Genomic DNA, 12,572 nt, shown 5'->3' with positions numbered 1-12,572 from the left:
AACTCGTTACTGGTTGAAAATTCAAGTTATAATCTCCTTTTTTAAATTTTCAGTGCCCCCCCCCCCCTAATTTGTTCATTTTGCCGAAAAATGTTGTATTTTTAAAAGCTTAAGTTTAATATCATTAACTATTCGTTATTTAAAGTTAAGTCTCGTTTTAAAAAATTTAAAAAAATGAAAAATAGCAGTTTTGTGTAAAATTCATTCTAAAGGGGGTATTTTAAAATTATTTTTGGATGAATTAGTTTTTCGATAAGAGATAAGTTTGCAAGTATTTTTCGACTAATTTTTAATTATTTAAACAATTATTATTTGTGGTGAAAAAATTACACTAATAGACAGTTTTTAAACAATTGCTAAATGTATTAAATAAAAAGTATCATTTTTGACATATTTCAACATTTATAAATTTATACATTTATTTATACATTTATAAATCCAGTCAATATTAAAGGTAATAATAATTATTATTATTAACTTTAATGTTGATTCAATTTATCTCTAATTATTTTTGAATATTTTGCATATTTTTTAATAAAACCTTTTCTCTTTTTCAGATATCGACATGCGAAGTTTAGTTCGAAACGACTTCGAAAGAGGGTAGTTTTGAAACATGGAGAGTGCAACGTTGTTCAAGGAAATGTTGCTAAACGAAGACGTCGTTATTTACAGGTACTTTTCAGTTTTTACTAAATAAACAATTATTTAAATATCAATTAGGTGAAGAAAAAAATGTTTCAGTTTTCATTCAAAAAAAGTATCAAAAATTGAAATCGGATGATACCTTCTGTTCATATTTTGGATTTAAGAATTTTGAATTTTTTGAATTTAAACAAATGTACCTATTGTTTCAAAAATGTTGTGCAATTTTTCATTTACAGTTTTTTCTAGTGAACAGCTATATAACAATTATTATTTTAAAACAAATTTTTTGTTTTTAATCTGGAATTTTGTTTGCATGTATAAAAAACATGTTTTTTTGGTTTGTGTTAAGTACTTACCTTTTTGGAAAAAAATTTAATTAGTCAAACCTTTAAACTTCTTAGAATCTAAAATCTCTAAATTAAAAAATTAAAAAATCAAATAAAAAAGTTTTTTCCATAAAAACAAAATAATAGCATATTTTCGTTTATTTCAACCTGATGAAATTTTGAGTTTCAAATATTCATCTTTTTACAAAAAAGTTTGCATTTTACTAAATACATTTTTTTTAAACAAGCTTCTTTGCACATTTTCCAAAATTTGAAATTACCATTTGGAAAACTTGTTTCCTCTACATTCGGATGGAAAATGACAAATTATTCTTTCGAGGCCTAAAAAATTCGATTTTAGCATTTTTAATCTGCCCTATTATAAAGTTTCAAATAAAAAAAATCCTCGACTTTTCTAAGATAGTGAATTTGAAAAAATTGAAGTAACAAAAATTAATTATTAAACAATAATTCATTATTATTTTTCTTTGAAATAATACTGAAAACTGATATTAGTATCTTCTTAGATTCGAACATGTGTTTTCTATTTGGCATTGATTCAAAACACGAGTACTGAATGCACTTTGCATTGTTTTAACACGAGGAAAATATTCATTTCGGACAGTTGAAAATGAATTATAAACTATAAAGTAAACTTCGTTGAAAAATTTAAAAACTTGAAGGCTTTAAACGGTTCCGTGTTTCAAGGATTTAAATTTAAATCACCATTTGTATGCCCCTCTAACTTTACGTTTTACTGAATTACCAGTAGTTTTTTACTTAAATTACAATTAATTTTTACTGATTTTACAATATAAATATTATTGAATTTTTACTGATCTCTTAACTCTAAACTAAGGGATTTTACTAAAAATCAGTCACGTAATTTTTGCTATTTAAATCAGTGCAAATTTACTGATAATCAGTAACTATTCACTAAAGTATCATTAGTTTTTCACTAATTTCTTAATAGGCAAAGTTACTGAGATTTCAGCAAACTTCGTTTCACTGATTCTTCAGTGAAAATTCACTGATTGACCAGTAAACATCTTTAATAATTCGGTTTACACTTCTGACTTATTTAAATTTAAAGAGTGAAACTTCAGTAAGTTACTACAGGGAAACCAGGTGAAATTTACTGAAATTTTAGTAAAAAAGTACAGAAATTTCAGTGAATAGTCACTGATTCCAATATCGGCAAAAAGAAATCATTGATAAATAGAATTCTGCAAATTATATAAGTTAGTAAAAAATGATACTGATTCGAATTTAGAGTGATAGCTCACTCTCTAAATTTGAATCAGTGAAATTTCACTGAAACTCGGTGACGTACTTCTGCTTATTTAAATGAGTGAATATTCACAGCGAATCAGTCATTATTTATGGAAGTTGCTGTAGTTTAAAACTGAATTTTTAGCGAAAAAACTTATTAAAATTCCACTAAACTATGTTTTACTGATCAATCAGTAAGAATTTACTACATGACAGGAAAAATCCTTATTGATTTATTTCAGGGACATCCGCCTCACTGATTAAAATTTAGGGAATTAGTAACTTTCACTCGTATTAAAGTGCTTTTTCAGTTGTTTTAAAATAGAAAATCTAATAAATTTTCACTGCTATTTTAATTAGAATAAGTGGAATTTCACTGTGAATAAATAGCGTACTCCTAACTATTTTCGTTCATAAAAATTCACTCGAAAATACTCTCTATTCATTGAAATTTCAGAAGTTTTCACTGATTTCTCAGTAAAAAGAATTACTAAAATTCCCCTAAACGATATTTCACTGATCAATCAGTGAAAATTTACTGAATAACCAGTAACAATCCTTACTGACTTGGTTCAGTGACACACTTTTCACTTATTCAGATTAAGAGAGTGACATTTTATTAAATTTCTACTGGAAAAACAGTGAAAAACGACTGAAATTTCAGTAAAAAAACTTCTGGAATTTAAGTGAATATTCACTGGTATAAGTAGCCAGAAGTACCTCACTGAAACCTAATGAAATCACGCCGATTCAAATTGAAAGAGCAGTAGCTGAATTTTAGCTATGATTTAGCTATTTTGTACTGACTTAACAGTCAGACTCACTAGTTAATCAGTAGAAATAAATTATTTATAACCAGAATTCTCTAACTGATTCGAATAAAGAGAGTTGTGGGCTATACATTTACATTATAATCAGTTTATTTTTTTTCATGATTTCAAGCAGTCACTTAATTTTAGCTATGAATCAGTTCTTTCTTACGGGTTGATCAGTAAAACTGACTAATTGATCTGTTAGTACTTTTGGTTACTTTTAGTTTTTTGAGTCAGTTGAATTTCACTGTGGTTTAGTGACGTACTTCAAGCTATTTGAATCAGTGAAAAGTCACTAGGAATCTTTAAATATTTATTGCAATTTCAGTATTTTTCACTAAATTCTCAGTAAAAAAAGTTATTGAAATTCTAGAAAACTAATTGTCAATGATGAATCAATGAAAATTCGTTAAATGATCATTGAAAATCTTGACTGAATTGGTTTAGCCAAATACTTCGCACTGATTTAAATATAGAGAGTTAAATTTCAGTAATTTAGTTTCTACTGGCAAAGCAGTGAAAAAATTTTTTTCGGACTGATCAGTAAAACTGACTAATTCATCAGTAAAAATAAATTATTCGTAGCGAGGACTTTGCAGGTGGTGATTCAATGAAAATTCACTGAATGCTAAGTGAAAATCTTCAGTAAATTGATTCCACCAAACATTTCTCACTGATTCAAATGTAGAGAGTAAAACTTCAGTAATTTAGTTTTTACTGGTAAACCAGTGAAAAATGCCAGCCTTAGCAGTGAATATTTTCTCTGATTCCTACTGAACTTTCACTGTTTGTTTACCAGTCAGAAACACGTCACTTAATATCAGTAAAATTTCACTGATTTGGATTTAGAGAGTTACAATGGTAGGTTTCAAATTGAAAATAAAATAAATATATTCACAATTTGTGAAATGACCCAATAAATATTTAGTGATAGTTTGTAAAGAATGTGGTAAATATGGAATGCAAATATTAGAAGATGAAAAAATTGTTGCACATTGTCAGGATATTTTCACAACCTTGGTAGACGCTCAATGGAGATGGACACTTTTGGTGTTCTCTATGAACTTCCTGCTCTCTTGGCTTGGATTTGCCATTGTGTGGTGGCTCATCGTTTACACTCATGGTGACCTCGACTCCAAGAATTACAATAATCCCAACATTACTTTCATCCCGTGTGTGAGAGAAATTCATGGATTCACCAGCTGTTTTTTATTCTCTGTTGAAACTCAACACACAATTGGGTGAGATTTCAAACAACTATTATTAATAATGATATTTTTGAATAACACAGGGCTCGTAGTCATATTAGGAATAAAAAATAGTCTATTAAGACGTTTATTAATTCGTTTAGGCCGCCCGCTCCCATACCTTTCCTCCCCTACTCCCCCTAAATTCTCCTACTACCCCTCTCCACACTGTAGCCTATGCCCCCTCAACATCTTTTCCTCCTCTACTTCACCCTCTCCTCGCTTCCCCAATTAGCACTTCCCTTCTCATACTTCCCTTCCTTAGCCCTAACTTCCTCTCCACTGCTCAACCTCATTTCTAATCGTTTCCCCTATTTCCCGTCAATTACAGTCACCTCTTCTACTCCCTTCACCATATTTTCCACTCCTACTTCACCCTCTCCTCGCTTTTCCAGTTAACACTTCCCTTCTCATTTTTAAACGTTTACCCTATTTCCAGTCAATTACAGTCACCTTTTCTACTCTCCCTCTATTATTTCTCCTACTTTTCTCCGCTCATTTTCCCTTACTTCCTCTACGTCTCCACCCCTCATTTCCTCTGATTTCCCCTACATTTCTTCCTCTCATTTTCCCTAAATTTCCCTGCTTCTTCATCAGTCATTTCCCATATTCCCCCTAACTGTCACTTCTTTCCAACCCTTCATTAAACCTCACATTCATTACTATTCCTCCAATTGTTTTCCCTTACCCTCCTTATCACCCGTTTTTCCTAACTCCTTATTTTCCCTCACTTAAACTCCTTCTCTCCCTTTTCTCTCTAATTTCCCATAATTTTTCTACCTTTTTTTTCTCCCCTCATTTTCCTTACATTCCCACCCCTTATTTCCCTTTACTTCACATACTTCCCATCCTCCTTTTACCCTCATTTCTCCAACATTCCTTTTGACTTCCTCTCATTTCCACTCAATTAGCCTACTTTCTATCCTCTCATTTTTGCTCATTTCTCCTACTTTCCCTTCCTTCGTTTCTACTCACTTCCTCTACATTTTATACCATCTTTCTTATTCCTCATTTCCCTCACTTTCTCTACCTCCGCTGCTCTGATTTTCCATAATTTCCTCTCTTTTCTTTACCCCCACACATCCTTCTTGGAAAAAAGTGTAACGGAGAGGTACTCGACCAAATTTATACGGGTTTCTGCCTGCGTCTAAGAAAACCTAAAAAGTGGAAATAGAGTAATTTTTTCACAAAAAAGGGAAAATAGGGGAAAGCTTAAACATTTATTTTTAAATTTGGAAAAAAGAAATAATCTTTTAATAAGAAATTGTATAGTGAAGGTTAATTATTTAAAAATTCTTATAATACAATTTTTGAATATTGGAGTTCTACACATTTTTAAAACGAAACCTCTTGAAATTCTTTGGAATGATTTCAGATAACTTAAATCCCTTTAAGTCGTAAAAATCCATTATAATAATTAATTAATTAGAATTATTAGTTGAATATATAGACAATTATTTAAGAAATTATTTTTTAAATTCAAAATTTCTTTAGAAATTGTATAAATTAAAAACAGGAAGACTGAAATATAAGGAAGGGAAAAAACATCAAGTAAGCCTAAAGACTGCTCGTTCAGCCGAGTTGGTAATGCGGTGTAATCCACGTAATCAGGAATAATTTACCTGTAATCAGGAATAATTCAATCAATTTGCAGTAATCCACTTGTAATCCCGAGTAATCCCTTATCAATTAATTTGCAATCCGAATTATTAAGGATAATTTAGGTCATCCAAGTAATCCACTTATTGTAATCCATATCTGACCCGAATTAATCCACTTTAATCCACTTTAATCCGCGTCAATCCGGTGTTTCGAAGTAATTTCGGAGTAATTTACATAGTTAATTCAAATAATATTTGTTTGGAAATCAATGTATTTTTATTTTTAATTTCCAATTTTTTTCATCGGAAATCAATCTTTTCAATTGATAGTTTAACTACATGGTCGAACTAATTCGTTAAAATAAATCTTTACTTCCAAATTCAACTATTAAGTTATAATTTCATGTAATTTGTTGAAAACTTGTATTTTTTATACAAAATTAATCTTCTTTGTTAAAATTATTTTTGTTTGTTTGAACATTACTCTTTAGTTAAAAATTAAACAATTTTGTTAAGAACGATTCTTTTGTTGAAAAGTCAACTGTTCTGTTTTTTGTTTAATGTTTTAATGTTTTCAACTAACAATTTAATTGTTTCATTTTTGATCAGAATTTGTCCTTTTGAAATAAAAATTAATGTATTTGGTTAAAATTCGTCTTTTTTGGTAAAAATTTAATATTCTTCCTTAAAAATTCAGCTTTTTTGTTAAAAATTAAAGTATTTTTATGAGAAATTGAAATACTTTGTTAAAAATTGGTTGCATTTTTTAGTAGAAAATAAATTTTCAACTCAACATTTAACTATTTCACTTTTGATTTTATCTTCATTTTTAAATTATCCTCTTTGGTTGAAAAGTCTTTTTTGTGTTCTAAGTTCAGTTTTATATTTTAAGGTTCCTGATTTTAGTTGAAAATGGTTTGGTTGAACATTAAAATATTTTTTTGAAAATTCGCTCTTTTCGTTAATAATTAATTTTTTTATCTGAAAATTTAACTGTATTATTTTGTTCAGGTAAAAAATTAGTTTTTTTTTTCAATTGAAAATTTATCTATTTAATTTTTGGTCAAATTTATTTATTTGTAATTAAAACTTTAAGTATTTTTTTCAGAATGTATATTTTATTGAAAGTTGTTCTGCTATGTTGAAAAGTAAACAATCTCGTTAAAAATTGTCCTTTTTGTTGTAGATTCAACTTCTGAATTCAATAAGTGAAAGTTAATGTGTTTTGTTAAAAATTCGTATTCTTTATAACAAATCGATATTCTTCCTTAAAAATTTAGCTTTTTGGTTAGAAAATTAAATATTTTACTGCAAAATGTTAACACTTGGTTGAAATTTTCTTATTTTGTTAGTAGAAAATAAATTTTATCGAACATTTAATTATTTCACTTTTTATTTTAAATTTATTTTTTTATTAAAAATTATCCTTCCTAGTCAAAAAGTCATTTTTTGTTGTTCCAAGTTTAGTGTTCTGTTTCAAGATTCTTGATTTTAGTTGAAAATTGTTTGGTTAAACATTTAAATATTTTTTGGAAAATTCGCTTTTTTCCTTAATAATTCATTTTTTTAAATGAAAATTTAACTGTATTATTTTGTTGAAATTTTGTCTTTTTCAGTTGAAAACTAATGTATTTTGTTCACAAATTGTCTATTTTCGTGGAAAATTAATTTTATTGCTTGAAAAATCATCATTTCGGCTCACCATTTGACTATTTCATTCTAGATTGTGAATTTATATTTTCAAGTTTGATTTTTTCCATAGAAAATCTATCTTCTTGATTTGGCAGTTTAACCTATCAGGTTGAACTATTTTGTTTAAAATTCATTTTCTGGCTGGCAATGCATCATTTTAGTTAAAAATTCATCTCTTTGGTTTCAAAATTGAAATTCATTGAAAAAAATATATTTTTTAGGTAAAAATTTCGTCTTTTTTCGTTGAATTATACTTTTTTTTATTTAAGATTAAAATCTGTTTGGGGTCAACTGTCAACTATACCATTTTTTTAGGAATAATCTCATTAATTTTTTTAAAAAGTCTTTTTTGTTGAATATTTTGCATTTTAGTTCAAAACTGACCTCTTTGATTAAAAATATAACAATTTTGTTGAAAAATCGTGTTTGCTTCGTTGAAAATTAATGTTTTAAACTTAAAATTGAACTATTCCATTGTTGTTTTATCTATTTTGATATAAATTAAAAAATGCGTATGTAACAATAATTTATGTAATTATTATTGTAATTTATTTATGTAATTTATTTATGTAAATATGTATTTATGTAAATTTATGTAATATTTATGTAACCATAATTTATTTTCTAATAATCCGAATTTAAAATGATTGGATTTCGAACGTTTTCGACCAATATGTAAATTAATAATGTTCAAAAATATTTTTAAAGGGAAAGTAAATAAAAAGTGGCATTCTCGACCAATTATCAGACAATATCCTTATTAGTTGCATTCACCTTTTTTGAAATTTCAGTTATGGTTCAAAACACACAACCGAAGAATGTCCGGAGGCGATTTTTGTAATGTGCATACAATCGATGACAGGAGTGATATTACAAGCTTTCATGGTGGGAATTGTTTTTGCCAAATTGTCTCGACCAAAAAAGAGAACGCAGACGCTGCTATTTTCAAGGAACGCAGTAATTTGTCAAAGAGATGGACAACCTTGTCTCATGTTTCGAGTCGGCGACATGCGGAAGAGTCACATTATAGAGGCTCATGTGAGAGCTCAAATGATTAAAAAAAAGGTCAGCTTTAATTAAAACATCAAAAATAAACCTACAAAAAATGGTCTCGTAGCCTATTAAGACGTAATTAAGTGGCCCCAACTTCTTCCTCTTCTACTTCATTTTCTTTTCACTTCTTCGGCTAACACATCTCTTCCGCCACTTCCTTTCCACGTCCTTAATTTCTTCTGCTCTACTCACCCGCGCTCCCCTACGAGTCCTGCCTTCACTCCCCCTACTTCTTAACTTCTCATTTCTCCTTTCACAATTTCCCTTACTTCCCTATACTCCCCCCTTTCCCTAACTTCTTTTGCTTATACTTCTCTTTTCACTTTCCCAGCTAACACACTTCTCCCACTTTCTTTTAACCGCCCTAAGTTCCTAATAGTCACTCTCACTACGCTATTAGACCTCCTCCCACCTTCTCGACTTCCCATCCCCTCATTTCTTCTTACCTCCCTTCACTTCCTCTATCTAACTAAATTCTCCTTGCCCTCCTCCCTTCACTTTCCCTTCCCTAAGTTCTTCTTCTTATACTTCTCTTCTCAATTTCCCACCTTAGACACTCCGTCCACTTTTCTTCAACAGCCCTATATTCCGTCTAGTCACACTCACTACCCTCTAATCCCTTCTTCCACTTTCCCTACTTCCCAACTCCTCAACCCCTCATTTCTACCCACTTCCCTTCACTTCCACAATATACCTAAATTTATCCTGTCCTCCTCCCTTTACTTTCCAACCATACAATTACCCCCTTCCCTAACTTCTTTTTCTTATACTTCTCTCCTCACTTTTTCAGTTAAAACACTACTCTCACTGTCCTTTAACAGTCCTAAATTCCTTCTAGTCACCCTCACTACCCTATTAGCCCTCCTCCCACTTTCCCTAATTCCCATATACTCATTTCTTCCCACTTCCCTTCACCTCCATTATCTACCTAAATTCCCCTTGCCCTCCTCCCTTCACTATAAGGATTTCTGCCCGGGAATATGAAACCCTGAAAACAGTTTTCAAAAAAAGAGCTTCCATTAAAAGATACTAAAGAGAAAACCCGAGGGAAAAAATCTTATAGTACTTTAATGTCGGATTTGGCCCAGACCTGGCGTCCTCTAGACCATCTAGTCTTAACAGTCTAGGCTGGCCCAGATTTGGGGCTGCAAAGTGGGAAAAAAATTACTTTCTTGGTTCAAAATAACGTACATCCGACAAATATTGACCGATTTGGACCAAAAAAAATTGAAAAAAAATCTGATGAGATTTCTAAGAGAGTTGCCTAGCTTGATTTTTCAAATAGGCTTCCAATTTTTTATAAATAAACAAATATGACGAAAAAAGGCCATTTTTTCTATTTGACGTTCCCGGTGCTTGTCAATTACATGACAATTGTTGAAGTCATTTAAGTTTCATATACTAACATAACTTAATTATGTTCCGATATTATATAATGAACGAAAACAAATTTTATAAATAAATTATTTATTGAAAGAATGTTTTTTACGATTTTCTATAATTTTACGCTTTTTAAAGTTATATCGCAAGAAATTTTGATAATAACAATATAGTGATAAAGCTTCTTGAGATTATTATTTTCAATATTATAAACAAATTTAATAAACAAATGCATTAAGCAGACATTTTTCGACAAAAAAATCCGTTTCGGGCATTGATCAGAATTTTTTTTCAATTTTATGACTTTTTCAAAAAAATTTAATAAACAAATTTATAAATAAGGTATTTTTCGATGACAACTTTTTTTAATAGGAAATTCATTATAATTTCAGAAAAAAGTTGTAATTTATTGATTAATTTTAGGATTTTTTCAAAAAATATTTATAAAGAAATGCATTATTATTGATAATTTTACTAACACTCATGTTCAACAATTCTATGATTTTTAAACCAATTTAATAATCATTACTTTCATTGTTTTTGTAAGGCTGAAATTTAAGGGCAATACATTTGTTTCTTAATTATTTTTTTTTAAATATAAAATTTATCAACTAATTATGAATTTTTCTAAAATTATCATAAGGTTGCAATTAAAAAGACTGATATCGAAAGAAAGGAATTTTTCCCTCGAAACATTCTCTCATAATACATTTGTTTAATAAAAAAGTTTTAAAAAGTCATAAAATTGAGCAATAAACTATAAATTTTTTCTGAAATTATCATGAAGTTCTTTATTAAAAAAATTTTATCGAAAAAAACGAAGTTTTCTTTCGAAAAATGCCTTATCCATGCATCGAAAAAAAAATAATTTTTTTTATCAGCAAATGCCCGACTAATGCATTTTTAAAAAAAAATCACAAGATTTATTGAAAAATTATGCATTTTTTTAAATTTGCTTTTTTATTGAAAATTTAACTACTTGGTAGAAAGTTGAACTATTTATTAAAAATTCATATATTTTTTAACTAAAAATTGAAATATTTCACTTTGATTTGTAAATTTTAATTTTCTATTGGATTGCAACTATTTTGTTAAAAATGTATCTGATTGAAAATTCAACTACCTTATTGGAAATCCATTTTTTTCTGGCTGATCATTAACTTTTTTACTCAGATTTTACATATTCTATTTTAAATTAAGAATTAAATTTTTTTCATGTACATTTAGTCAAAAGTTCGTCTTTTTGGTAGATGTAAATTTATCTTTTTGATTAAAAATGTTATTATTTGTTTAAAAATAAATTCTTATTTGAACATGTGACTATATTGTTGAGTGGAGTACACGTACCGAAAAATGTTGAAAATTTATCTTTTTTAACTGAAATTTTAACTATTTACTTGAAAACTTTTTTTTTGTTGATCAATATTTTGTCACTGTAAACTCGACTATTCTATTTTTAACTTAAAATTAACTTTTTGTTGTTAAAAATTCATATATTTTGTTAGAAAATCGTATTTCTTGTATAAATTAAGCATCTTGTCATTTTTTTGTTTGAAAATTGTTATTATTAGATAAAAACCATTTTTTGGAAAAAACAAGAATTTTCTTAAAAAATCATACTACTTAGTTGAAAATTTAATGTCATATTGAAAAATAATCGTTCTGGTTAAAAAGTCAAATCTTTGGTTGAAAGTTTTGATTTATATTGTTGAAAATTCTTTTCTTTTTAATTAAAAATTAATTTTGTAACTTAGAATACAAACTATACCATGTATGGTTAAAAATTAATTTTTTTCTTTTTAAATTCTTTATTTTTTTTAGTTGATTATCTAAATGTTTGGTTAAAAATTATGTGTTTTGTTAAAAATTGGTCTATTTTTGTAGAAAATTACTTTTTTTTGGTTAAAAACTAAACATCTTGGTAAGATTTGAACTACGTATTTTTTTAAATTAATTGTTTTTAGATGAAGGTACCTAGTTTAAATTGAAAATTCATTTTGGTTTAAAGTCGATCTTTTGCAGTTGAAAATAAAATTTCAAACAAAAAATCCCTCCCACCCTAACGCTTAATTTCTTAATAACCCATTATATTTAATTAAATCTTGTTTTTAAAAACTTCAAAAAAATTATTTAGTACCCTACGAAATCCTAAAAGTTAAATGGTTATTACTATCACAATGTATATTAGAAAAATAAAAAAAATTATTAAAAATCGTTTTTAATTTTAACTAACGTTCCAGGTGACGAGAGAAGGGGAATTGCTTCCTTTTTTTCAAACTGAACTGAAAGTTGGCGGAGATGGCGAGGAAGATAAAATTTTTTTTATCTGGCCTACGACGATAGTCCACAAAATAGATGAAAAATCACCACTTTATAAAATCTCTGCGAGTGATATGCTTCACGAAAGATTTGAGATTGTGGTAATATTAGAAGGTAATGATAAAAATGATATTTTTTTCTGCAACGCAATTTATAAGAATTTCTCTGAAATAATTTTTATCGAATGATAATTTCTGATCAATGTTCAAGATTACGACGGATATA

The 12,572-nt window shown here is 28.2% G+C and overlaps 1 protein-coding gene across 3 annotated transcripts in view; it reads left to right on the top strand.

The window, feature by feature from the left end:
* LOC117171805 (inward rectifier potassium channel 2-like) overlaps positions 1-12,572 on the top strand; it is a 184,735-nt gene that overhangs the window by 82,225 nt on the left and 89,938 nt on the right. For all 3 annotated transcript variants that reach the window (XM_033359422.1, XM_033359423.1, XM_033359425.1), the window contains 4 exons: positions 558-672; positions 4,058-4,296; positions 8,387-8,660; positions 12,269-12,461. In XM_033359422.1, the coding sequence (XP_033215313.1) occupies positions 558-672; positions 4,058-4,296; positions 8,387-8,660; positions 12,269-12,461 (821 nt within the window). The remainder of the gene's footprint in view (positions 1-557; positions 673-4,057; positions 4,297-8,386; positions 8,661-12,268; positions 12,462-12,572) is intronic.

Source organism: Belonocnema kinseyi, chromosome 4 (genome assembly GCF_010883055.1).
Source record: "Belonocnema kinseyi isolate 2016_QV_RU_SX_M_011 chromosome 4, B_treatae_v1, whole genome shotgun sequence".
Taxonomy (NCBI): Eukaryota; Metazoa; Arthropoda; class Insecta; order Hymenoptera; family Cynipidae; genus Belonocnema; species Belonocnema kinseyi.
Note: the sequence above shows the minus strand (reverse complement) of the source record. Positions and strands in the feature narration are given on the sequence as shown.